This window comes from Melanostigma gelatinosum (assembly GCF_949748355.1).
Source record: "Melanostigma gelatinosum genome assembly, chromosome: 19".
Taxonomy (NCBI): Eukaryota; Metazoa; Chordata; class Actinopteri; order Perciformes; family Zoarcidae; genus Melanostigma; species Melanostigma gelatinosum.
Genome location: NC_136652.1, coordinates 11,588,963 through 11,616,538, shown reverse-complemented (window position 1 = coordinate 11,616,538; position 27,576 = coordinate 11,588,963). Strand labels below are relative to the sequence as shown.

The 27,576-nt window shown below is 44.0% G+C and overlaps 1 protein-coding gene across 2 annotated transcripts in view; it reads right to left on the bottom strand.

Annotated features, from left to right (window-relative positions):
• gphnb (gephyrin b) overlaps positions 1-27,576 on the bottom strand; it is an 80,910-nt gene that overhangs the window by 34,390 nt on the left and 18,944 nt on the right. The window contains exons 2-8 of one of the 2 annotated variants that reach the window (XM_079290388.1): positions 22,922-23,000; positions 15,484-15,541; positions 15,298-15,390; positions 11,712-11,851; positions 11,347-11,413; positions 5,197-5,469; positions 3,095-3,229 (exon numbers count right to left, since the gene is read on the bottom strand). In XM_079290388.1, coding sequence (XP_079146514.1) covers positions 3,095-3,229; positions 5,197-5,469; positions 11,347-11,413; positions 11,712-11,851; positions 15,298-15,390; positions 15,484-15,541; positions 22,922-23,000 — 845 coding nt within the window. The remainder of the gene's footprint in view (positions 1-3,094; positions 3,230-5,196; positions 5,470-11,346; positions 11,414-11,711; positions 11,852-15,297; positions 15,391-15,483; positions 15,542-22,921; positions 23,001-27,576) is intronic. The other variant, XM_079290389.1, reaches the window with a different exon arrangement.

The window sequence follows — 27,576 nt, the reverse complement described above, 5'->3', positions numbered from 1 at the left end:
AATCCGGAATAAAACACGTGCAAATCCAGGATCATGGACTCAAGATCGAGCACCAAACTGGAACGCAATGTTGTCAATAAGATATAATGGTGTAACTCTATTGTTCTGTAGTCTATTGCACGGTTTCTGGAGGCTTACTTTGGAGTACTGCAGGGAGTATGACAGATTCCTCAAACCTTGGCTGAAAAAATATTACAAAGGAGGTACATCACTGCAAAACGTTTGAGAAGCGCTGCTCTATCGTACAAGGATTTTCAATCAAACCTCTGCAGGTTCAAGTCTCATAAAAGCTCTGGCTTGAGCCCGGAAAGTCAAAAACTCAGCCGTCTCATTACTTGCTGCTCAGTTCTCCACATCCTGACCGGTTGTTTTTACATAATAGCTGAACTGCATATTTAAACATTTCCAGCATTCTTTTAAAAATGTGTTGCCCAGGTTAAGCCGGCTCTCTAGCACTGCGCTCTCATCGCTCCGCTCTACGAACACCGAGCAGAGACAGAGACAGAGACAGAGAGAGAGACATCGACAGAGACAGAGAGAGAGACATCAACAGAGACAGAGAGAGAGAGAGAGACATCGACAGAGACAGAGAGAGAGAGAGAGACATCAACAGAGACAGAGAGAGAGAGAGAGAGAGACATCGACAGAGACAGAGAGAGAGAGAGAGAGAGAGCGACAGAGAGAGAGAGACAGAGAGACATCGACAGAGACAGAGAGAGAGAGAGAGAGAGAGAGACATCAACAGAGAGAGAGAGAGCGAGACAGAGACAGCGAGAGAGAGACAGCGAGAGAGAGACAGAGAGAGAGAGAGAGAGAGAGAGAGAGAGAGAGAGAAAGAGAGAGAGAGAGATCTCTCCCCTGTCTCATGACCCGCCTATGCACCGGCCCTCCCTCTTCCACCAACATCCCATCCCACTGTTCCCATGGCAACCTTCTCATCTGTTCCCATAGCACCTGCCTGCTGTCCGGGAGACACATGGAGATGTGACACTGACAGATGAGGTGAAAGAGAGGGAGAAACAGGAGACACAGAGAGAGAGAGAGAGAGAGAGAGAGTTGACACCATTCGGGATTTTAACAACCTGCAGGAGAGATTGGTGAAAACGTAGGACACTTGGACATTTCATATTGCAATATTGATGCAAAAGTTGATGCTTTTTGCATCAATAATTGTGTCACTTAAACAGAAAACAAGTTCACAAGTTCAATGTAACAAAGTGGCACCATCGGCCCCAAACTAACCTGAGAGCCGTCAACATGTGGTGCATATGGGCTACACAATGAGCGCTAAAAAGAGGCAAACACGTTGACAAAATGTTAAAGTATCCCATTAAAGCGGGGACAGACAAAGCCGACTGAGGGGATGTAGTTGAAAAAAGAATTGCAATATGATGAATTAAACCTGGGGAATAATTCTGTAGGCAAATGCATCCAAGCATGAGAACCACAACCTGCTGTCTCCATGAACACAAATACACACACTCGCACACAAACAACAGGGGCTTCACATATAAGACGTATTGAAACAGACACAAAACATACACTTTGCCAAGTTGAGAAACTGGAAGAGAACACCAGTCAAGACTGTGTGTGTGTGTGTGTGTGTGTGTGATGTTTGAATGTGGAAGCAGGTACTGCAGGAAACTATCGTTTGTTTTATTTGAACCTGAATTTAAATGAACATAGACATGAATACAAATGAAAAACACATTTGAACCATGCAAAATGCAACAAACAATAAAGTTGAGGGGAAAAAAAGAGAAGTAGTACAATCTCTCTCCCCCCAAAATAACTGAAATGAAACAATGAATCACAATCAGAAATCTTTGTCATTAGTAAAAAAAAAAAGTGATTCTATTAGAAACAATACTGTATTTGTTTGTACACAAAATAGCAAACTGTATAGCTACAGTAACCAGTTTGTGGAGGTAAACGCAGTTGAGCTGTGGGAGACAAAAAGAAGGGCTGAGCAGACAGGAAAATGGGCTAAGGCAGGCTTTGTGTGTGTGTGTGTGTGTGTGTGTGTGTGTGTGTGTGTGTGTGTGTGTGTGTGTGTGCGTGTGTGTGTGTGTGTGTGGTTAGAAGTGTATGTTCTCTCACTCATATCCTGGGGGAAAACCTGTTGAAGTTTTAAATTCAGGACTTTTGGTGAGCACTTTTTCAAGGCCAGGTTTAGATTTAGGATTTGGGTTTAAGGTTAAATGTATAATTGGGATCAGATTAAGGGTTTGTGTGGGGATTTAATCTGCACATTACAACACAGTCAAATGCATACACAGGGCTTTAAAGAGTTACCTGCATTTTAAGCTTCAACGTTCATTCATCTCACAACCTATCAGATTGATCTTGCTGCCAGGTTTAGTGCAACTGATTCAGGGTGATGAACGTCAACGTTCATCAGGGGAAAAGGGTGAGACACTACAGGCAAAAACATTTGTTCATGCATGGTCAATTTTGAGAACTGGGGCTATTTTGCGGCAATAACATCGTCTTCTTTCAGACTAGTGGAAACTAAACATCCAAAATACACATTTTTTGTTTATTTTTTTGTCTATTTGCACCTGTATTAATGTCTAATTAGCATTAGATAATTCCTAGTTTGCATATTTAACATTTAATTTCAGAAAATTTGTTCTGCAAAAAAAGAACAATCTTAATGTAAGTAAGTTTCATGGTGATATTAAATGTGCTACCCTATTCACTTGTGATATTAATTTAGAACGAATAGCTGAACAGCTGAGTTGAGTGAATGAGTTACAAAAAAATAAACACAAATTTGGAACCTGGCTTTTTCAAACAATCAGATTTTCTGTTATGGAGAATTATGCAAGTTAGTGCACGTTTAAAAAGATGGTGCGCCATTTGCATATTTAAACAAAACAGCTCAGAGCACTTGAAAAAAATGAATGTTTTAATCAGTTGGGGAAGTTACATGGTGATATCTATTCGTTCAAACGTTAACCGTATTCACCTGATGTCCCTCCTTAATTTGCCATCGTTAAGTCCTCTCAAGGATTTAAGGACAAACCGGATCAATTTGTGTTTGTCTAAATGTATGTTTGTGCGCGAGTGTGTCGACTGCACGTGTACTCACTTTGGGTGTGGGACAGGAAGCGGTCGAGAGGCGGGACGTGGCCTGGGCGCGGGGCGACTCCGAGGGCGTGGTGCTGAGAGAGGCCGTGTCCCTGGGTAACACCTGCACACCCCGCGAGATAATGGAGTCTGGGATCTGAGATCACACACACACAAGCGTATGCAGACACACGTGCATGTAAACACCACACACCAAAGACCCATAGAGGCAGCACACATACACATACTGATATTGAAGATCCAGGAAGACACACACACACACACACACATATATATATATATATATATATACACACACATTCCTTTATATATATAGATGCTACAAATCTATTTACAGACACAAAAAACAGCCGAGATGACACATAATTCAACAATCATATGTCAAACTTAAACGACCACGCCTACTCACAGGGTTGATGAAGATGAAAGACAAATGATGTCATAAATGTGACATGATGATGACAAATAAATGAGATATCGGGGGGCAGAGTCTTACCAACATCCTCCTGTGACTGGACAATGAAGTGGGATGTTACCCTGACAACAGAGCCAAAAAGCAGGGTCCAGGCTGCAGACAGGGCAGGATAGGATGATGGGTATGGAGAGATACTTGATGTTGCATGTAAGTGCACAGAGTAGACACACACCACACTTACACACACACACACACATGCACACACGCGCAAACACACACTCTCACACACACACACAGATGTATGTGGAGACACACAGTCATGATATATGATACACAGAGATACACGACAAACTTATGTTAAGGACCAGATTCACTCTTTTTCAACTCAAGACGTTCTAACCTTGATGTAGCTCACTTTTTAATAACAGTAAACTCACAGTGTGGTCAGATGTGTCCTCATAATGATAGAAAGAATCAGAAAGAATATTTTACGTTGGGTTTATTGACTTTACTTTTCCATCGCTTCTGGCAAAGACGAAGCCGGGACAAATAAATAAAGTCAATAAAAGCTGAAAGAAGGCTTGCAATCCCACAAGTCCACACATCTGGACCACATGCTGTACATGTACGTCCAACAAGGCCAGTCTCATGTCAAACACTTCTGCAAACGCAGCTTTTGTTTTCCAGATTTTGGAAGCTATAACAGCCATATAACATTGGGAAAGAGACGTATATAAATAAGCACTTTTTTTTTTTTCAAGTAAATCAACTTCCTAGTACAAACGCTCAAAGCCCTCATTTAAATCATGAGGTCCTTAAAGTTTTAAAATGCACAAATAGCCAAATCCAAATATTTTCCTGTTCATGTGATTGAGACAGAAGCTGGACCGAGAGCTGGGAGGCGGGGTTAAGCATGTTATTAGGGTATGGGTTGAAAAACCGTAAATCTATCATCTAAAGGTGCTCCCTGTAGCATTTCTGTCATCAATGTGTTATGTCCACAGTGATTGTGTACCTTTGGTATAATAAAGAGCACTCTGTAATTATCACTTTCTAATTTAAGTGCTATCAAACATCCAATCCACAGTACAGTAATTCCTGTTAAAATGTATCTGCCATAGATCACAACATGTCTTTGTATTTTGGATGTCAACCTACTTGAGTAAATGTTTCACGTAAATACGAAAGAAAAATAATCAATTCCAAAATATCAAACCCTTAGAGTCCCTTTTGATGACTGTAAACTGCACACAAATATCCTTCAGCTTGCCCTGTGTATTGTTCCGTGTCAGTAGGACACATTGTAAAAACTGCACTGTCCCTTTAAGACCACATTTCTACAAACACCACCGTTGCCTGTGAAAGGTGTCGGTAGTCTGCTCTCAACCTTCCCTGTGTTTCCTTTGCCTTCACTGAAGAAACTGACTTCTTGCTTGTTTGTAGTCCAGCTTTCTCAGGAGATCTGAACTCCTATTTAGATGCTGTACTGTACATAATGTTTGCAGTAATGACAGTCTTGCCTTTAAATCATTTTGGGAAAGACTTATTGATGTTAAAATGCTACCTGCAGCACATTGCTTGTATGAATGACATGTATGAACGTGTATAGATGACCGTTTGAAATGGTTGAAGTCAGATGAAAACTGCAACAGCAAACCCCTCTCCTCTCCTCTCCTCCGCCCTGGTACCTTGGCGGCGATGGATGCGGCGGTGATTTGGGAGGAGGAGCTGTCCTCGGTGGACGCCACACCGCTGTCCTTCTTCTCCTCATCCTCCTCCTCGCACTGCACGCCCTTGTCCTCAGTGTGGCAGCAGGGCGAACTGTTGAGTGGCGGCGAGAGGGGCGGCGGTGGCGACGGCAGGTCCTCCAGCTCGTCCGCCGCCTCCTTTACCTTCACCACTGCGTCCCGCAGGAGGTCGATGGCGTGCGGCAGCGCCGGCAGGATGAACTGGAAGCATTCCTGGAAGTGTAGGCCAGAGCGAAGGGCAGAGACGTGCAAGAGAAAGAAAATATCAGTGACAGGGATTTGTTGTCTTGAGTCGATATTCAAATAATGGCAATCTCAAACAATAGCAGCCAGAATGAAGGAAATACACAGAATAAAAGGCCAGTGGACGTAGTGTTATGTAGGGAGTATCACAATAAAAGCAGAAACAGAAACGGGGGGTATTATGCACTTTGAGCAGCTGGAAGGCTACTGATGTGAAATAATAAAGGTAAATAGAATGGTGAATAATTAGTGAAAGAGAACACATTAAGATCAACAGATTGTCGAGTAGGACATTGTACTACTTGCGGAATAAGTGCTGTGGAAATGTAGATTATTCTGAATTCATCAAAGCCACAAGTAAACAGGGAGGATGTGTTGAGTTTACATGAACAGGAAGCAGCATCCACAGCAAAATAAAATGAAAGGAGATCCAAAAACTAGGAAACATCTCACAAAAATATGAATTAAACTCAAATAAAAGTTAGAAATATCGGTCTTTCTCTAATCTACAGTGAATCTGTTTCAAGGGAAAGGCTTCCTCCCTCTGTAGTTAAGGTATTTGAGATCTACAGTACACTGCTGTAACCAGTTATACTGTTATCTACTCAGTCCTATGTGACAAATACAGTGTGTGACTGCTTGAGGCAGCAGAGTCACAAGCAGAGATTTCCTCTTCAGCCTCAGCAGATCACAGCGCCTCCTTCTGGCCACATCTATGATCGCTTGAGCTCGTTGCTTCCTCCCTCCATCTCCTTTCCCCTCTCCAGTGCCTCTCTGGGTGTCAGTGTGCCTGTGGGCTCCTCACCAAGGCTAAATGCTCCATTCTCCTCACTCCCAAGACAAGAGCTAATCTGTGAAATTATTTATCTTCCTGTGTATTTTAAGCATTGAGAAGATACATTGTTAATCGCCCCCACGCTTTACAGTATCTACGCCGGCTGCAAACTGGCATTCTGGGCAACCGCTCCACTTCATGTCCCATTCTATGTGTGCATATCACAGGCTGGATTAAACATGACAGTGTTAACCTTGATTTGACTGCATTTAAAATCACATAGATCCACACTGGGACGCATGCCTAGAATAGCATCCTCCACCACTGTTCATGAAAAATACAAAACAAAAAAAGAGAGCAGTGAGACTCCTCGGATTGGGAGATGAAAGAGATTGAATGGGTTACCACGAACCCGCCAGCCCTGCTGTGTAGCCGCGAGCTAACCTTCCACCCATACCCCCCCGCCTTCACTCACACACACCTCCCAAACCCCACAGCACACAGTAGACGGTTTATGCCTCTTGCTGGGGTGTTAGAAGCCCACATCTGAACATGTTGGAAGACGGGGAAAGGAGAGTCGGGCTGAAGTGGGGAAGGATTGGGCAAACGAAGGAGTGAGGATAGTGTCAAGAGCCTGGAGACATTCCTCCTCTCCCCTCTTTTGTGCTTTCATTGCGTGCCGGGAATTTTTTTTAGGTACGTCAGGAGTGTTTTTTTTTTTTTTCCTCTGCTCTTATTCTCTGTTTTGTCCTGGAGGAGAGTAACTGTCAAGAACACGAAAGAGCAGAATCCCTGGATATACTGCCAGCGGATGAGAAACACAGACGAGAGGGAAGGATGGAGGATGAGGGGAAGGCACTGCTGTTTTGAGAGGGGGGGGGGTTGCAGGAGATGACGTGAGAGTATGACAGACAGAGAGAGAAAGGGAAAGAGTGAGTGAGACAGGGAGGACGAGATCTCGAGATGTAAAAAGAGACAGAGTTAGAGAGACAGAGATTCGGTAAGAGAGAGCAAAAAAGAAACCGCAACAAAAAGAGAGTTCGACATCAATAAAAAGTAAAGAAGAGAGCGTGAGGAAAGGAGAGAAATTAAGAAAGAAATGGCCACTTGTGGGGATGTGCTTCAATTTCTAAACCACAAAAGTTGCAACAAACGTAACTTAAACTGGTGCAAAAGTCAGGGCCCCCGAATTTTAGGGACCGTTTTTATATTGTCAATATGGACCAGTTAATAACAGACTATGGGATAGGAGGGCAGAACAAATCTGTTTCTGCCACACAAAGTCCTGTTGACTTCAGCCACAAGTCCCTCTAAACATTGCGCTCTCATTGCATTTCACTGCAAAATGATTTACTTCTTCAATCCTGTAAACCAGGGATTCCCAAAGTGGGGTGCGCGCACCCCTGGGGGTGCGCGAGCTGCCTCTAGGGGGTGCGCGAGAGGAAAAGTGTAATGGCGGTCTGATGGTGTAATAATATTAAATATAAAAAAAAAATGTAATTTTAATTTAAAAACTGTCAGGCGGGACATCTGAAGCTATCAGTCGTAAAAGAGGAGAGGCACAGAGAGAGAGAGGAATCGGAGGCGAGGGGAACGGAGAGGTGCAGTTGGGGAGAGACCGGGAGAAGAAATCGAGCCAGAGTCAGAGGAAGATGAGACGGAGGAGACCGGAAAGGAGGAAGGGATAGCACAGACACATCGGGAGCACATCGGCCCATCGCGGAGTCAAGGTGAATAAAGAGGAAACGAGAGAGAGCATCAGACTGGGAAAACAAGAGGAAATATGATGAAAAGTATCTGTGTCTGGGCTTCACTTGGATTGGCAACGCAGATTGCCCAAAGCCACAGTGCGTGGTGTGCAGTGAGGTTCTGGCTAACAGTCTGAAGCTCTTATTTACGTCGCCACCTGAACACCAAGCATGCCAGTGCAAGTCAAAAGCCCCTTACATATTTTAATATCGAAATTGGAGGAGTTACAAAACAGCCAAAAACAACTGCAGTCTCATTCATGTGTTGGGTCTATAAATGACGCACTACGGGCTTCATATCTGGTTACAGAATAGCGAGAAAGGGGCTACCGCACACAATCGCCGAAGACGTGAGCTTGCCAGCTGCCAGAGAGATGGTGGAATGTATGATTGGGGAGAAAGAAGCAAACAAGTTGGACATGATCCCGGTGTCCAACAACACTGTGTCGCCGCATCGATGCTTTGTCCGAAGACATCCTGGCTACATTAGTCGCTCATTAATTGTAAATAAAATGTGATAATCTGCCTCTGAGCCTGTGCGTGTGTCCTCACATCCGTATTGCTCTTTAAAAGTGACGCCTTGTGTCACTGAAAGTTATTGAAACTTTGTTGCAGTGTTTCAGGGCGTTTTCACACCTTCAGTTTGTTTGCTTTGTTCTGATTCAGGGATTAATATGATACAATGTTGCAGTTTGTGTTCACACTGCAACATTTAACAGCGGACTAAATATTGTAAACTAACGCCACGCGCGAGCAAACTGTTCTCTCATTGGTCCGATTCTTATGCGCTATGAAGGCTTAAAAGGCTCTGTTGCTTCTTTTTTTTTTTTTTTTTTATTAACGGGGGGGGGGGGGGGGGGTGCGCGAACCCGGTCGGGATGTAGAAGGGGGTGCGCGGCCTAAAAAGTTTGGGAACCGCTGCTGTAAACAGTCTTCATATGAAACAAAGACAAAAGGGGGTTGTATTCAGCTGAATTGGGGACATTATGGGGCTGGAAACACACATTGCTTTGTTTTATGGGTTAACAAGCGTAACGGGTTGAGAACCTGGACGACTTCCTTTTTATTAAGAATCAGTATCCTGTTGTTGTGCTTGTGAGTGGGGGTAAGTACCTGACAAATGGTGTAACACAGTGATCATATCTCACAGGGTCCATTTGCAATCAGTTGTGTTTCCCCCCCCCCATTAGACAGAAATGTCATCACAGTGGGTATAAATGTCTTCCCCGCAGGTAAACATCATCACTGCAGGTGGAAGCATCATCACCAAAAGTTAAAATGTTTGGTGATGAAGTCGTCATCACATGAGGAAATGTCATCAAAACAAGGAGAACTGTGCTTAGTACAGGTAACAAATGCACGAGTGCAGGTACGTATGTCATAAGCGCAGGAAGACACATCATTGTTGCAGGTGGGAATGAATGTCTTCCTGTGGGTGGACATTTAGACACCAGCTGGCAGCAACATTACAGCTGCAGGTCCTCATGTGAAGTCCAAGAATAGAAACGTCACAGGAGGAAGTCTTTCTCTCCTATCTTTCATCAAAGGTAAAAGTGAGCATGTTTCATAGACTGCAACACTAATATTCTCTGTTATTTAACCAACATCTTAATTTCATTTGGATAGCATCTGTTATATTCTTGCTATGAAGACAAATTCAAAATGCTTTAAAGGTGCACATCGGGGTTATCTCAGATTGGACTTTTCAAATCTTAAACACAATGTCTGTGTTATGAAGTTGGGGTGTGGAGTTTGAAAGATGTGTGCATTTACCTGGCGGGGGAGGTTTAACAAAATGCAATACTGAGTAGCATTATGGGAAATGTAGGATCCAGTATTTGCAAAGCTAAACAACGAAACGTCAGAATATCTCTTCTTCTACTGCTTCGACTTGACGATTCATTTTTGATCTTTCTCTTCTTTCCGATGTGCGTTTTCATTCAAAAACAATTTCTTAACAAACAAGGATTCATGCATTCACGAACGCACGAATAGAAGACGAAAAGCTTCCATTCAAAGCCATGATGTTCATCGATCAGATATGCAGACCACCACCTCTGAGGCCACAAATAATCCTCACTGAAATCAGGACATATACAACACACAAAAGTGCGATTGAATTGTTCACTATCTGACAGCATATCAGACTTTATCTGCAGTGTAAATTAGGCCAAAGAGACAAAACATGCTGACACTCTGACACAAGGCCCTTCGTCTGGCTGGTTCAGCTGGACTTCACCGGTATCTTTATGACAGGAGATCATCGTCATAAAAGCCTGCAATGGGGCGGCTTGTGCCGTTAACTTTAACTGGGGGTTGATGAGGGAGACACTAATATGGCAGCAGATGGGGGAGAGGTGGCGTAATTGATTAAAAGAAATACTAAAATCGATCAGGAGAAGCGGGCGCGTAACGAGACAGAGACAGATGTGCAGGTCAGCACAGCAGCGAGGGAGACAGATGGAGGGGGACACGGAGACAGCAGTGGGTGGACACACACACACACACATACAGGTTTACATTACTATACCCAAACATGCACACACATACGAGAACAAACACACACCCACACATGCACCCTGCAGCTATAGATAGAAATCCATCAAAACACAGAAACTTACAAATGTACCATTAAACAACAAACACAAATATTCTGTACTGTAGACATCAGGCACACGCTCAGATCCATACACACATATTACACATGCTGCTTACACAAACACACACCTATAATGACTGCGTGTAGATTCATTTATGCATCACAAACAACCTGCAAGTGAGAGTCATAAGGAGTCACACGAGCAGCACAATGCTAAGCTAATGCCGTCCATACAAACGGGTCACAGCTGCACTGGTTGCAGTAGTGACACAGAGCCGAAGCTTTTCTATGTATCCCTCAATTCAATACTTTATCTTGAGGGCATTTTTTTTAACAAAAGGTAAAAAGTGTTAAACTGTTAAAGATCCATTTACTGGGATCTGAAACTGTCCCAATACAAAAAAAAAAGGTGGTTTTGTGTTCACTTTCTTTATGGACAGCACGTGGTGCTTTCATCCAAAGCTCCTCATTCGCTCACTGATGGCAGCAGGCGACCATGCAAGTCACTGGCCGAACCATCAGGTGTTTAGTGTCTTACTCAAGGACACTTTAACGTGGGGACAGAAGTTCTAACCCTCGAACCCAAACGTGCAGTTATTTGAATCACAAAAACAAGCACAGCCCCCTGATCCGTCAGCAGGTGAATTAGTTTCCTTCTCAGCGTTTGACTAACTCCACCTAACGCTGTCATCCACTGGAGAAAGGTCATCTCTTGTGTTTCCTACCTGGGAGCCTTTCTTGCTTCCTGGTAAGTTAATGATGAGCGTCTTCCCTCGGATACCACACACAGGTCTGCAACGCACCGGAGAAATGTACATTATTTATCTATAAGACTCTATTGGAATAAGTAGTAGAACATGGATTCAAATGTGAGGTCACAGGACATTTGAACTTTAGCATGTTCTGCATGTTATGTGGATTTCTGCGTTTGTCTCTGCTTATCCAGTATATGTTTAATCCTGTGCACTGTGTCTTTATGAGGCTACCTGTTCAAATAAAGGATTAAATGAATTAATAAATTGAAAAATGATGTGAAAGAACTTAAGTGTGTTTTGGTTGTGCGTCGGGTGTGAGGGTGTGTGTTTCTCACCTGGAGAGCATGCCGAGCGGTGTGACGTTGAGAGATCCCATCAGCATCGCCAGAGACATCCCTGGAGCCTCGCGCTCTATCACCTCCTTAGTGGCCTGGAGAGGAGAGACAAAGAGGAGGGGCATCAGTGGGATCAGAGTCTAACAAAGCACATCTCCATCTTAAGTCTTTTTTTAAACAATGTATTCAAAAAGTACGACGTGAATACTATTAATGTAAACTCTATAGTGTAGTAGAGGAAGGCATTTTAATTAAAAATATTGTCGCCGGTCCTCCCCGTAGTGATGTTCATATGTAATCAAATTTGAAGTACAGGACAGTTTCATATGAAGAGATGAATGTAACCATTGGATGGACAGCAGTTCCTCATGCTTAGAAAAGCTGCTGACACAATTAAATACACTTTCTACAACAACTACTACCAGTACTACGAGTACTACTACTGCTCCTATGACAGCTACTTTGGATAAAGGGATCATATTAATATGTACTTTAAGTTCTGATGTCTGATATAACTTGACTATTTCTGATATAAATGTTTTCGTTGTGACTCTATAAATGTCAATATAAAAACAAGAACAACCGAACATTCGTTATTCCATTGGGTCCAGCAGCACGTTATCAGGCGAATAATGTTAGAGGAGCAATTTGCTTTACATATCGTATCTCTGGGAACTCCTGTTGTATGGTGAAAAAGACCTTTAACATTGAACTTTAATATTTTCATTTGTCAAAAGCATGTGACAGCCAAGGCTGTAATCCAGAGTGATTTATAGTGACGACAACAATAGAGAAAAACAACAGAACTTACTTGACAACAATTACGACATTACAGGAAATCAACTCTGAAGAGTAATATCTCATTCAAAACAATATATTGGTAAGTAAAGGAGTAAGTCTGTAACAGTCTGGCAGGTGACCAAGAAATACTGATAATCGTCACACACTCTTACAACAACCTCCGGAATGCATGTCTTGACTAAAAACACACGGACTGCCCTTCAAATATTGATTTAAAATCCCTCTCGCATGATCCATCTTCTGATTGTCTGAAGGCCGGAAAATCCTTATCTGACCTGTCTCCTCCGCCCCATCTCCATCCCCCATTAGCAATCGAGATTGATCAAATCTTTGGAATCAATAGAGGAATATGTATTTTTCTTGGTCAGTCAGTGCAATAAAAATGTTTAATGTTGAATTCATTGATCCTACAGCCTGTTTTTTTTGTTTTTTTTATCCCAGCAGGGATATGGTGGTGTTGCCAATTTCACCATCTTTGCAGGGGACATGTGAACAAATGCATTTGTTGGCACGTGTGAGCGTGTGCACGTGTGTCGGACCGCGGTTGTATACGGCACGTTCTCGACAGATAAGACAGCAGAGAAGGTCGTGCCTTCTCCTCCAGCCGTGTGTGTTGGGTGCCCTCGAGTTGAATGACACTTCAAACGCACCATTAGCGAGGGGAGCGGGGAGAGAAAAGACTTCAAAGAGACGAGGAGCCACTGGTGAGCATCGTGGGTTTGGACTCAGGAGAGGGTTGGCGATGGAGAGAGGGGAAAGAGTGTGGGAGGGACGGAGGAGGGGGTAAGATAGAAGCAAGAAGGAAGGAGGGTGTGAGGGTAGGGGTGAGGCTGGATTCACCACCTCATCAGTAATGGAGTAGAATACATAATTACTATGAATTCCTACTGGTCGTTAGTACAGAAGGATAGCAGGACGACAAACCAGGCTCCAAGACATCAAGCTGTTGAGATAAAAGGTAACTCAGCTACATTTGCGCCGCTTATGTTCCTGCAAATAGAGTGAAATGGACAAAACCACCACCTATGAAAACCAAATGTGCCCCTGCTGGTTTGTATGTAATGATATCCCATCTCACAAATAATGTAAAGAGGAAAGACATCTTACTTCTCTCCTGCTTCCAGCTAAACAGAATACAGTCATATGTGTGTCTCGTACAGCCTTCAAACACACAGAGACAGACCGAGAGATGTCCTTGTCTCCAGCATGCAGGGTTGAATCAGACAGCAGATATTATCAACGACTACAGTTTGTACGTGTCTTTCCTCTTCCAGGAAGGCTGCTGCTGTCTACCATGATTGATGAGGACCAATGATAGTGCTCAGAACCACAGCTCATCCCCTGCCAAATTGCTTGTATGTGAGTGTGTGTGTGTGTGTGTACATGCAACAGAAGTACTGCAAATCCCCCCAAAACGGTTTTAATCAAAGTTCTGTGGTTCACAAGTGTGTGTGACATAAGGAAGAGATGAGAAAGACTAATCATAGATCCTTACATGTACTGTATATAGAGTAGTATACTTCCTTCATGGTATAGTAGACTGTGTATATGCATGCAAGTATTTGTTTATGAAAGTCTTCACACACTTTAAAACGTTGTATTTTATGAAACTGACATTTCGTTTCAGACTTATTATTTTTCCCCCCACTTTTAGTACATACTGCAGCCGCTGTTTCAAAGTACGTACTTTTGGATGCAGTCCATATTCGATTGGGACATACTACTACTTCCTCATAACATTGTACCTTGAACTTTGACCCTCTTGCTCATATGTTGAGGATTGTGGGTCGGAATAGCCAGAAAAGCATGCTGGCTTACACACTGCAAATGCGCCCGGACGCAGTAGGACATCCGGTTGTTTTTGTCATACTGCGTAATGATACACACTGAATAGTTTTCTGACACACTTAAGTATGGTAGTGTGGGTATTGGAAACCAAAATAATAGATGTGAACATAACTACGTTTAACCAGTTTGTAAAGCCTGCAATGACAATTTATTTGTTTTAAAATAGTTGATGTTAATGTGTCCTAGAGTTTCCCCGTTCACTGAACTGGTGGGGGAGAAACAATGAATATGGCGAGTATATACATATGCGAGTTATAGTACAAAACTTGAGGTGATTGCAGTTTTAGTACTGAAAAATTCCGATGATCTTATTGGATAAGAACGGTGTACTTAACCTTTATAACCCGAAATATTTAGTTAATCTGATTCCAAGTGTAAGATAATTTGTGTCAGCACAATAAAGATCAGGTGTGTGTAGACCTCCTCTCCCGAAGTTTATTCATTATACTATCACCAGACACCTGACACCCATTATTTTGAATTGCTTGCTACATGATCCCATATCTTTTTCAAAAAACTGAATCAATAAGGATCTAACTTCTGCCTCTTTATTTCCCATGTGGCCATGGGGCCGATTACACTGTGTTAATCAGTGGCGCAACACATGTGTGTAATCAGCAAAAAACAGGCTGAGGTTCTCTGAGTGAAGTAACGGGAGGGATCTAACGCTCAACTGCCTTTTCCTCCGACACATATCAGCAGCATCATCAGTGCACAGTATCATCATAGCTCTATTGCAGTTGTATATTGCTTCCCTACCCTTGACCTCTTACCAAACCATATTTCACCCCAAGTTGCCCTCGTTGATTCTTATGTAACATGTTCCTGGCTGTATTTTAATACAACTCTTAAGCTTCATTCTACAATGTACATCCTTATGAAATACTACAAACAATAAGACGCAAATGAACGCCATGCTCGCTGTCAGAAGACCCACCTCTGGTGTGACGTCTCTCGGGGCGAAGCCGGTGCCTCCGGTGGTTAGGATGAGGTTAAGTTCCTTTTCATCGCACCAATCCACCAGTGTCTCCTGTTCACACACACACACACACACACACACAATTATTTGTAATTGCGTAACTCATTATTATGGATAAAACGACAGAAAGACAGAGACAGGTACCTTGATTTCGTCTAGCTCATCTGGCACTATCTTGTAGGCCGTGATCATACCCCCCAACCTGAGAAAGGTAAGAAAGCCATTAGATTACAGACACACTTATTAAAGTATTAGATACTTTATTAAAATCGTACATTGTCTTGCTACCGTTTCACAGGGAGGTTAAAAAGGTCAGTGAGGGAACTAAGGACCTTGTCAGAGGTCAGAGTTTTCTTTAACAAGCAGAAGTGGAGAGCTTAAACTCAGCATGACCAGTTGAAGGAAAGTCTCTTCTGTCCACTGTCCTGCTGCATATACGCGGAGTATCCAAGTGGATCGGCGCATTAGGTAACAGTCCTGGGATATTGTGGGCTCACCTCTATATTTCAGCAGGAAACACCCCTCAAGAAAAGACCCAAAGATGCACCTCGAAATCAAGACTTTAAGGTAACCGTACATCTGTCATTTAAGAGAATGCAGGCTTGTGAAATCATGATGGTGGAGAAAAAAAGAGAACAGATGACAAAGACTTAAAGTATGAGAGAGAGAAAGACAATCGAGTGAAACAGGAATGAGGGAGAGAGACATAGGAATATAACAGTAAGTAAGGAGGAGAGAGAGAGAGAGAATGCCCTTGAACATCCCCTCCTGAAAGGATTTTCCACAGGACGGCCTACTGAAGAGGGAGCTCTGACAAGGACAGAGCAGCAGCTGCTGCGGCTGCTGAACAGCGATCCATGGCGACCTCCTGTGGCCACACCGGGAACGACACCCCAAAAAGATCAACCCCAGGCTCAAGGTGAAGGCGCTGCACAGACACCCCTTATGTAACCCTTTTCTTTTTTTTAAGGAGCGCTATTTTTGGGAGACTACTGCATCACGTTTCCCCCCCGCGCGTCAGCAAAATGACACGAGGCCCTCCCTCAGACAAATACCCAATCAACTCCGTCAACATTAAAGCATCTGATATTCTTTCTGCATTTCTGATGCCTTTATCCACACACTAAACTCTCGCTCCTCACACACCGAGTAAATCCTGCACCCCCGGAAGCATCATTCACCAACTCCATCGGCTCTGCTCAGTTTTCAAACTCCCTCAAAAGGGAGACACGGCAAGCAGGGAAACGCCAGAATACTGCAGCCAGCATGCATGCAGCTTCTCACACAAGAGGCAGAGCAAAGTCTGAGAGAATCATTTTAAGAAGTACTTTTTCATGAAACACTGCACATGCAGGGCTTCTCAGAGCATCCAATAACTTGTGCACCCACACACAACATCTACACACACACACACACACACACTCCCCCTGCTGACATGTGATGGCACGAGTGATTTATTTCTCTTGATGTGCGCTGTGGATGGGGGGGCATGTGTGTGATTGTGTTCATGCATGTGCATTTGTCTGTTTATGAGTTTGTGTGCGTCTGTGTTACACCTCGGGAGAGTAAAGGAGCTGTCAGGACCAATCACCTCTCCCTCTCCTGGGGTTTTTATGCCTCTCTGTTTCAGCCCAAATGAAAATATGCTCAACACAAATAACTAGGGTTCCTTCCCACCGTTTCCTAGGCAACCCCTCCTGCCTGAAGCCTCTAGTTGCTGTGTTGTTCATCGTGAGCGTGTGCCGGTTTGTGTTTTGGTGGGGTTTTTTGTGTCACTATCGGGGATGCCAATTCTGTGCGACGGCAGCAATATGTTGTTGACTGGACATTTTTGAGTCTGTTGCATGTTCATGAAATATCTTTGAGGCATGATGTAATTTGTGTTGGCATGTGTGCACGTATGCCCATGTCTATAAACCCAGAAATGTATTACAGACACATGGGCATGCACACTTACACAGTGTATAACAGATGCAGTGTATGTGAATGTGTACAGTGTTCTTGTGGATGTATTTGAATAACAAACAACATGTGTGCTTGTGTGTACTGCATTGTATCGCAGAATGGGAATGTAGCTGTAATTGTACTACATAGCTAGCTATCTATGTAGCTACATCCATGAAAAAAAATAGCGAAAGAGACTTGGTATACCACGTGGACCGCTTCAACAGAATTGCAATGCTAGACCACTGCTTGGGTCCATGTTTACTTCCTGTCCGCTGATGTCATCCACATACATGGCAACAGGAAATGAATTTGGAATTCATTTACAACCGTGATATGTGGTCTGCATCTTCCATGGTTCAATTGCAGCTGGGGATCTTTGCTGCATGTGTGTGTACACGCATGCAGATACAGTTATGTGTATGTATGCATATATGTGAATAGGTACATATATGAGTATGTGCATGAATGTGTGTTTCGGCATGACCGGCTTCTTTGCAGATAGAGTGCTTAGCTGTATTTTGGTGGATGTGCTCTGAATTGAGGGAAGCCTATTAGAGGGGAAAGGGCCTGCAACATTTTAATCTCCAACACCCATCTACGTCTCTTTCTACTGCAGGGGGTTACGACATATAAAGCTCTTCCTCAAACTGCAGGCCGGAGGTAGTCAGCCTGGAATAAAGGCTTTCTGCTCGAGGTGTGGACGAATCCTGATGCGGGCGGAGGAAGGAATGGAAGGTGGGGGGGGGGGGGGAGAGCATGGCAGTAGTTTTGGCCTGAAAGCCTGGACGCCTTGGCCAAATCTTTCTATGAATAAAAGACAAGCATAGAGAGGAGGATAAAGAGAGAAAGACGGGATGAGAGAGAGAGAGAGAGAGAAAGGCACGGAGCGAAAAGAGTGAGGAAGAGGAGGGATAGACACTGTCAGGGGCACACTTAACAAGAGAGAGGAAAAGTGTGTGTGTGTGTGTGTGTGTGTGTGTGTGTATGTGTGTGTGTGTGTGTGAGCCAGCTGCAAATCTCTGTGGTTGTGGGACACTTCCAAGATAAGACCCATCTGCCAGGGTGATTTCATTAATAATACAAGCTCTTTGTACAGGGCACTCAATCTCACTCTCTCTTTCTTCCTCTCGCACTTCTTACACACACACTCGGCCCAGGGAGGAGAGGATCTCCACACTCCCGGTAGGAGCATTGCAGCCGAGTTGTTGGCTCGTCCATATGTAGCAAAGCTCTCAAGGGGTCACCTCTCAACATGTTCGCTGATAGAGAGAAGGATGTAGGAGGAGGAGGAGGAGGAGTGGACGCGCCCACCTCTTCAAACCCCTACCGTGATGAGAGCTCTGAGTGCTCAGCAAGGGGTTCCACTCTCATGACTCTACTCACAGCCACTGCCTCAGAAACACACACACATACACACTTTCAAATATTCTGCAGACCACTCCACCCCACAAGCGTTCTATTTATTTACAGAATAAATGTCATCCTGGTTCAGATCTGCCATTGCTGAGTCTCTCTCTCCCATTTCATTCTCTCTTTCTAAACCATTGCGGCTACTCCACACAGCCAACTGACTTCATATCTCTATTCAAACAGCAAAGTTAACATCTGTGGCGGAACAAGCACTGCTTGTATGTGTAAATGACACATTTGCCACAGGTGGAGCCTCAGATTCATTGAGACTTTACTGTCACACAGCTGAGTCACATATTGATCACGAATATGTTTGTGACAACAAAGTTGATCCAAGTAAAGATGTATCATATATGATGGTGCTTATTGGCACTGGGTCTCTGGCAGTACAGGTTTACGTGTGTGTGTGAGTGTGTGTGTGTGTGTGTGTGTGTGTGTGTGTCCTGGCTGAAATTGAGCCCACTGTCCCCCATCTGATTGACTCCTGGCTAGTCTTAGCTGTGACAATTTGTAAAATTGACAAAGGTTGTTACAACACAAGTCGCTGAAGGGCAGAGAGTTGGCTTAACAGCCCGGGAGGAAAACTCACTCAGCCTTCAACATATAAACATAGACACCTACAGACACAGACACACACACACGCACACACACACACACACACACACACACACACACACACACACACACACACACACACACACACACACACACACACAGGAAAGGTAAAGATGCATACAAAAAACGAATACACACACAAGGATACGCACATGTACACACACACATCCACCCCTAACTCATTTGTGTGTCCTTCAGTCTCTCTCTCTCTCTCTCTCTCTCTCTCTCTCTCTCTCTCTCTCTCTCTCTCTCTCTCTCTCTCTCTCTCATATCATTTTTCTCTCCACCTGACACACCTCTGGATACTCCTGAATGCCAAACTGGGCAGACTGATTGATTGCATGTGCCAGCATGTGTGTGTGTGGAAATGTGTGTTCCTGTGATTATAGTTTATGTTATGTGTCCTGCTGTGACCCCGTACTCCCTCCCTTCTCCCGCTCTCTCTCCCGCTCTCTCTCTCTCTCTGTCTATGTATCTCTGTCACAGCAGGGTGGCACATTGAGGGCACAGCGTTCCCGGCTGGTCAACCTGATGGAGCCGCTGACTCGTGGTGCGGCGTGGATTAACACGGCATGGAGGATCTCAGGCCGGCCGGAGGAGGCCAGCCAGAGCCCGTCTGCATCAGCTACCATCACAGACATGGACACTTACACTGACTGCCTGTCTGAATGTCCAATTCAAGTGTTTAACGGCACCCTGTTTAATCCAAGATCAACTCTCTCAGTTAACTCGTATACAAACACCTTCATCCAAAGTGCCTTCCAGAGCCTTGAACTCTGCATCCGCACTGAGCTATACCAGCAACTATCACTGGAAGTCCATCCATTTCCCAAAGACAAGACCGTTGCCACCAAGCATTACATCCACAAACTTCTCAAACAAAATAAATTGGCCGCAACTGTGAACAAACGTTTTCTCCATCAGGAGAGTACAAAATTGATGATAAGTTGATTTTAGCCATAGGAAACAACAAGAGTTCTCTATAACTATTATAGCGGCGACATTAAAATGGAATCCAGAGGCCCTTAGTATGCCACCAGTGCAGTCCTTGCCTTGATTTGTATCCAAATATTAAATTATGTTAATTCACTTCTTATATTTCTTCAATTTGGAACTCATGAATCCTAACGAGGGTGGAGATTAGAATATGTCACACCACCCTGTCCCTTCAAAATGACGTTCCCATAAAACTAAACTGCATTCTCAAATATGTTTGGAGAGAAACATCATTTCTCTCCCGGATTACCGTCGCAGTTTTAAACACCAGATTAACATTGTAAATTAAAACAAAAGAAAATGCAACAAAATTACTTGGTTACGTGAAGTAAAAACAAACTCAATATGTTTCCCTTGTTCCCCACAATTTATTCTCAAAGAGACATTTTAGCTGCACGACAAAACAGTGACATAGACTACATCCAAATGTTTGTTTTTTTACCTTGTGAGTGATAATGCCTTCTAAGATTCACTCAAACCAGATTACTTTTCATTAAAAATACCCCAAACAAAATGCTGCTTACGTGTCCTTTGTTGCACTCTTGCTAGGAAACTTAACTCCTGCAAAACACTTTTAATACTAGAGCTTCTTACGGAAGGTGCTCCTAGAAATCTGGGGTGGGTGTACAAAGTGAAGCAGTTTTACGCCAAAGTAAATCCATCATGTCTCGTGAACAAAGAATCGTGTTTCCTGGAATGTTTAGTGTGAATACTTTGTGACTTTGCAGATGCTTGCATTAAACACGTTCCTTATTCTGGATAGTGCGACGTAAAGCAAACGACACAAGCACAACTACATGTCTGTAAAAAAACATCGTAATAATGTTTCTCACAAGCTTGAAAAATGACTTAAAATCAATGCTGTTCTATTGGGAACACAACTGTCAAAAAAAAAAACCTGACAAGAAACACATACATGGATTAATACACACGAAAAAAAAACCCCAACTCCAAATCCTCCCTCCAGCATACTGTACAAATAAGCATGCGGCGGCTAATCACTCTCTGGCGCTCTGTCTAGCGTGACGCACATGACATGGCACAAGCCTCCTCACACTCCCTCTCTGTGTCACACAGACGTGACACACACATATTACACATCAGCCTCAAAATAAACATACCGTAAAAGGACATGACAAGCATGGATCAAGTCCAGGGTCCCATAGCGGGGGGGGGGGGGAACTGGTGACACTCGAGTGATATCGACTGGTGTGATATTGTGACAGAGGAGCAGGGGAGCTACAGCAAAATCAATGGCTGTATGGGAGAATGACTCGGTTTGTCTGGAGAAGCGTGTCTGAGGTTGCATGTTAAAGAGCACAGTTGGCAGCGTTTGCAGTCACGGGCTGAAGCGGCATTTTCGAAAAGCATCGTGTGATATGTGCAGCGATATAAAAGCTCGAGCTCGACTTGTAAATCTTAGAGACATCAAATCGGACACAAAACGCTACCTCATGTCTTTCTGCTGTGGGCTGCTGTGGTGGAAATATTCAGTAGAAGCAGTAGACCAGATTATATGGGCATTATACTTCTGGCCACTCTCACTACATGGTGGGATGCTATGTGTCATAAGTGCTTTTGGTGAATAGCTTGCCCTTTGTTATTACCTTCCCACTCATACAACTGGAGACTGTTTACTTTGGTTTTAAAGGTGAAGAATTTACAAAAGTGACGCTCGTTGTCACCTCTATGTTTATATATGGTACTCGAGATCGCTCTCTTTTCCGAGACCATTTTTAGAAGGTCTCATCGCTCAACCGACCGCATTTTTACTCGCTCTCAGACAAAGAGGACTCTGGATTTTATTTCAAGGCCGGTCAAGACCACAACTGCGGGGATATCACTAAATTGCCTGTGCGTCGTCTAATTTCACTGTTAACATCGTTACTGTGATTGCGTTGAGGAAACAAACTAAAATTCCCACACACAGACGTTTCTCACGTACACTTATCCATACACACGTATAGAGCATATGGAGAGTCATCTTCACGTGTGTTCTCTGGGTGTTTTATGGAATATGGATCTCAATTTGAGGGGTTTTGCATTTTCCACATTTTATCGTGAGTATGTCATGTAGTGTGGGACTCGCAATGGTCTGGTCTTGGCTTGGTCTCAATCCAAGGTGCAAAAACAATGTTTTAATGCATTTAGCGCAATACCTTTTTCCAGTATTTTAGTTTGTTTTGACATACACTTGAAGTTCAGTTATGATGGAGATCATTGCTTTCCTATGTGTCACTGATCGCATCCCTGTTAACGGAACCAAGTGTTGATTTCACCTCCTTTCGGTCCTTTGAGCAAATAATGACTTCCTCCAGCTACTGCGAGTCATCCTTAAACAGAAGAGTGTTGTTGCCATGCACGCTGGAAATCTCTCTCCATAGGGTGACACCGAGCCGTGGCTATGTTGTGTTGAAGAGATAGTTTTAGTTTCTTCGTTTCACGAAAAGAAGACAGCTTGCACACACAAGAGCAAACCCCCGCAGAGAGCCTGTTTTAAGTGTGGTGGATTTAAGCTTAGTTAAAGGACTGATAAGTGTGTATGAAGGTGTTGCCTGATGTTTTCTTTCATCATCTCTGTAGGTTGGGTTGTGATGAAAAGGCCAATACTCACAGGGAGGGATCATGGATGAGATCTTTGAGGTTGACGCCACTGCGATCCTCTGCCAGGTTCCGAAAACAGCTGTCACTCACTGGAAAGACAGAGAGAAACACGAGGAAAGCAAAATTAGCACGCAAACTGATAAGCAATCTAAAATGAAATGCAAGGGCTTCATCATTTACCGGGTACAACGATTTGCTGCAGATGATTCTTTCTCATAATTGTGACTAATTACAAGGGAAAGGGTAGCATACTATCCAAAAACTCAAATGCTTTTCTTCCCAAAAATCCTTCACTCTCCTGCCAGCTAACTCGCTCGCCTTTCAAGACCGAGAATCGCTGTTTTCAAATTTTCTAAACCGTGTAACAGATGGCCACGTGTCATTCCTCAAGGTGGGTGACTGAACGGATCATCAGATGAAGAAAATGACGCAAAAACACCAAAATGATCTTTCTTCTTGATAAGATGATGAAAACTAGATTTAAAAAAAAAAACATCCAAGGCGCTCCGATCGCTCACATCTGTGAATAATTCGGTGCCGTTTCTGTATTCAGTCTTACATTTTGATCCACATTTCACGCAAGTGAAAATAATCTGTATCCTGGACATATACAGTGCAGCGCTCATCCACTGTGTCTAAATCGGGGAGGATAGGATATCCTCATTTGTTGCAGCCCCACTTGTCAGTTTCAACTGTGATAAGGCAGGCGGACCTGACTGTATGTAAAACAAATCATGTCTGGTGCAACTGCTACATTGTCTTCTCATCCTGTTGCCAATCAAATATGGCCACAATGTGAATAAAGCAGTGACACCCCCGTCACCCGCACACTGTTTGATCACACCGAGCCGATACGTGAAGTCACACCTTCATCGTCTCCAACCTCTTCCTATAAAAGCACGGCAGCCCCTCGACTGCAGAGCAGGTGCGAGCCACATGAGTCATCCTGGCGATGACGGACGGATAGAGTGACGGATGGAGTGAGACAGGGATAAAGGACGAAGGCATGGGGAGAGGAAAATGAGGAAAAGAAATGACAAATCGAGAGGAGACAGAGACAGACGAGGAGGATGAAGAGAGGCACAAGGTGTTTTGTGATCTGACAGGGCCAAACGTGAACGGACACGCTCGTGTCTTAAAATAGATTCAAAACGAAGCACCGGAGGAGGGGGGGGGGGGGGATGGTGGCGGTGGTTACTCCAATGAAGTGCCATGATCCATGAACAAGAGGAGGGGGCGAGTGGATGGGTCAAGCAAGAATGGTGTAAAAAATGGAAGTGCTATGGCAAAGGGGGGGGGGGGGGAGGGGATGAAGGAAAGGGATGCAACAGAGATGGAGGATGGAGGTATGAGAGTGAAGGATGTTGGTGTGGAAAATGGGAGATTGAGGTGGAGAAGAGTGGATGAAAAGGATGTCGGGTGGAGGGATTTTATTTTAAAGAGGGGGGGGGAAGGGTGATGAGGAGAAAAGCAGTGGTGACGGGGCAGCACTGTGGAGACAGAGGTAAACAGAGGGTGCAGGACATTGCTCTGGGCTCTGGCAAACAAATGGGAGAGTGCTGACATTTGCACACCGAGCCAGCTCAGAAGGAGAGAAAGAGAGGGAGAAACAAGAGAGACAGAAAGGCTGCGGGAGGAGAGAAAAAGGGGAGCAAGCACATTGAATACACACCACCCTGGCTTTAGAGGGGCACTGCTGCATAAGTGCATGTGTGTGTGTGTGTGTGTGTGTGTATATGTGTGTGAAGAGGGAACTTCCTTCAAGACTGCAGTATTCCTTACACACTCACACACACACACACACACACACACACACACACACACACACACACACACACACGCACAAACACACACACAGAACCCTCTTCAGTATTTCTCTCCCAGCTACCCCTTGATCTAAAAATAGCCGTTCCACTCTCCTACAAGAGGCAGCAACCATTCTGAACCAATCAACACGCTCTGTCAAAGGCATCGGTACCCTCCACCCCTCTACGTGTGTGTGTGTGTGTGTGTGTGTGTGTGTGCAACAAGGGGAATTCCTGAGTGAAGGTAATAAAACTGCCCCTCCCTGCTGCACCGGTTTAATAGAAATGATAGGAAAGCGATCCCTTCTACAAAACAATAGCGGGGGGAAAGAGTCAGAAAGCAAGAGGGAGAGAACGGGGGGAAACACAAAAAAGGCAGAAGAGGAGCGAGAGTGGAAGAGAGGGAAATCTGGCTGCAGTTGAAACAGGCTTCAAAGGAATATTCATGTGATCCTGTGCAAGAGCTGAAGACAGGGGAAGAGGGAGGGAGGATGGAGGAAGAGGAGTGAGAGGGGAGGACAAAAAGGTGCGCAAGAATTCGTGACGCTCGCTCGCTCCCCACTTCCCGAGCTCTGCCTGTACACCTTTCTCCAGGTAATTCTGCAGCTCAGCACATCTCCCGTGTCCTAACACCTGCAGGGAGGAATCACTTAGGCCACTTAGCTTTGTTTTCAGCCTGCCGACAAGTTCAGCGTCACACCACTGTAGTCCGACTGCACAGCCAAAGTGAAGACGCAATGCAGTGGCCCCTTTAACAGAGGACGCTATTGACTATGGTACATACAATACAAAGCTAGCTAAAAGGTCGATGCTTCCACATGGCTGGACAACCGCTAAAGGACGGACAGACAGTTGTCAGAGCTGAAACTGCTTCTAGACTACCAGTATATCATGTTTTTATCAGCTTTTATTTGTGTGCCAATTATAATTAGAAAATGTGGCTAAAAGAATATACTATTCTATACTTTACTTTACGTGCTTGAGATGGAGAATCTTAATGTCTTAAATACTGTATTTATCCATATGGGCATCTCTGTCATTTCATTTTCTTTTTTTTAAATTCAATATCCATTTTCTGGTGCCTATGCCTGTATTGACTCCTTTCATCTCACATTTGCCTCCACCTGTGAGTACGCTTGAGTGCAGAAGTGCCTGGATGTCCCCAGGCTACAGCAGTGGGAGGAGAGCAGGAGGCCTGTGCTTCAGAAGCATTAAGCAGGGCAACAGCACTCACACATGGGATATACCGTCGACGTGCACATACAAACACAAACACTTGCGTATGCGCTCCTAAAAGGGTTAATTGCTGAGCCCGAGCAGAGCAGGAGAGATCAGGACACAAGGGAAGACGTCACGAGACCAAAGAGAACTGATCAAGGAAAAATGTCGAGAGCGAAAATGAATGGAGAAAGAAAGGAAGAATTATTAGAAAAAATATTTTTTAGCGCTTTTTCCCTGTTCATTCAAACTCAAAAATAAGCACTGATGAATGCAGGGAAAAAGCTTGAAGTGGTCATATAAGATAAGTCATACAATCCTGCCAAAACCAAAATGAAACTGGCAGCTGTGTTACGGCGAGGTATGCAGCAATGTGTGTACTGGTAGTTACATTAGCTGTAAGCACAAACACACCATCCATTCGGTTAGCTGGTATAGCAAACACACCAACTGTAATACCCCCCCCACTGTGGAGGCAGTGTAGCCGATGGGGGAATCGCAGATGCACTCAGCTGTGTCACCAGCGGCCCCTACCGGCCGGGGGGGCCAGTGAAAAGTAGTGATCGAGGAGTCAGCAGGCAGTCAATCGCAGTATAAAACAGGCACTAAGGTGTTTTGAAAGAATGAGAGTCACCGCAACCAGGAGAGGTTCTTGAGCATGCCGCCATGACGGGCCAACCAAAATAGTATGCAGTTTTTTGCAGCGGAAATGCGAGATTAGCTGCGGACAAAAACAGAGAGCCACACTCACTCACTCACAGACGCACACATGGATGCACGAGGTTGGACTGTGGCATCAGAATTAAATTCATCCACTTTATTTGGTAAAATTCCAGTAATTAAAGTAACTGAACTTGCTATGTTTGCCAGCAGGCTAGCCCGTTGTGTGAAACAGGCTCAGGTCATCTCACCTGTTGGCTTATTGTTTCGACTATATTTGAATTTCAGGGAGAAGCTCAGAAAACAACAACAAACACAACAACAAACGCATGCGAAAATTGGTCCCTACGGGGTGAGTGATATGTCAGGTTATGGACCCCACCAGGATAGAAAAACACAAACACACACACACACACACACAAGGAGAGTGACTTCATTCTCTGCACAAGTATACCTTACTCCACTATATCTTTGGATTTAGACAACATAATGGTGTATCACAATATCTTGATGTATGATTTCCTCACGATATGATTCCATTGACAGACAATAAATGATGAATTATCACCTGTGCATTACACTATGGGACATTGACGGCACACTTTGTTTAGACACAGTTACTGACTTTTTTGAGCGTACTTACTTTAGTCACCTCCTAGTCGAAAAACGTTATGTGGAATTATGTGGCAGTTGTGTCTTTTCCTGATGATATACTCTATAGGTGCTGACCATCTGTAATATAACAGCTTTGCTCTAGCTAGCAGGATATGTGCTGTCAGGCTGTTAGCCACTGGCAGAAAGGATTCATGAACTGCTACTATGTTCCACTCAATCATTTCCAGGACATAAAGCAGTCAGCACTCATTATCTCCCTGGAATCCCACACTAATGGGGGTTCCCTTAAAGAAGGTCTTCTCAGACATTCTCTCTTACAGACACACGCACACACACACGTACTGTGTGCATGAATACACAACATCAG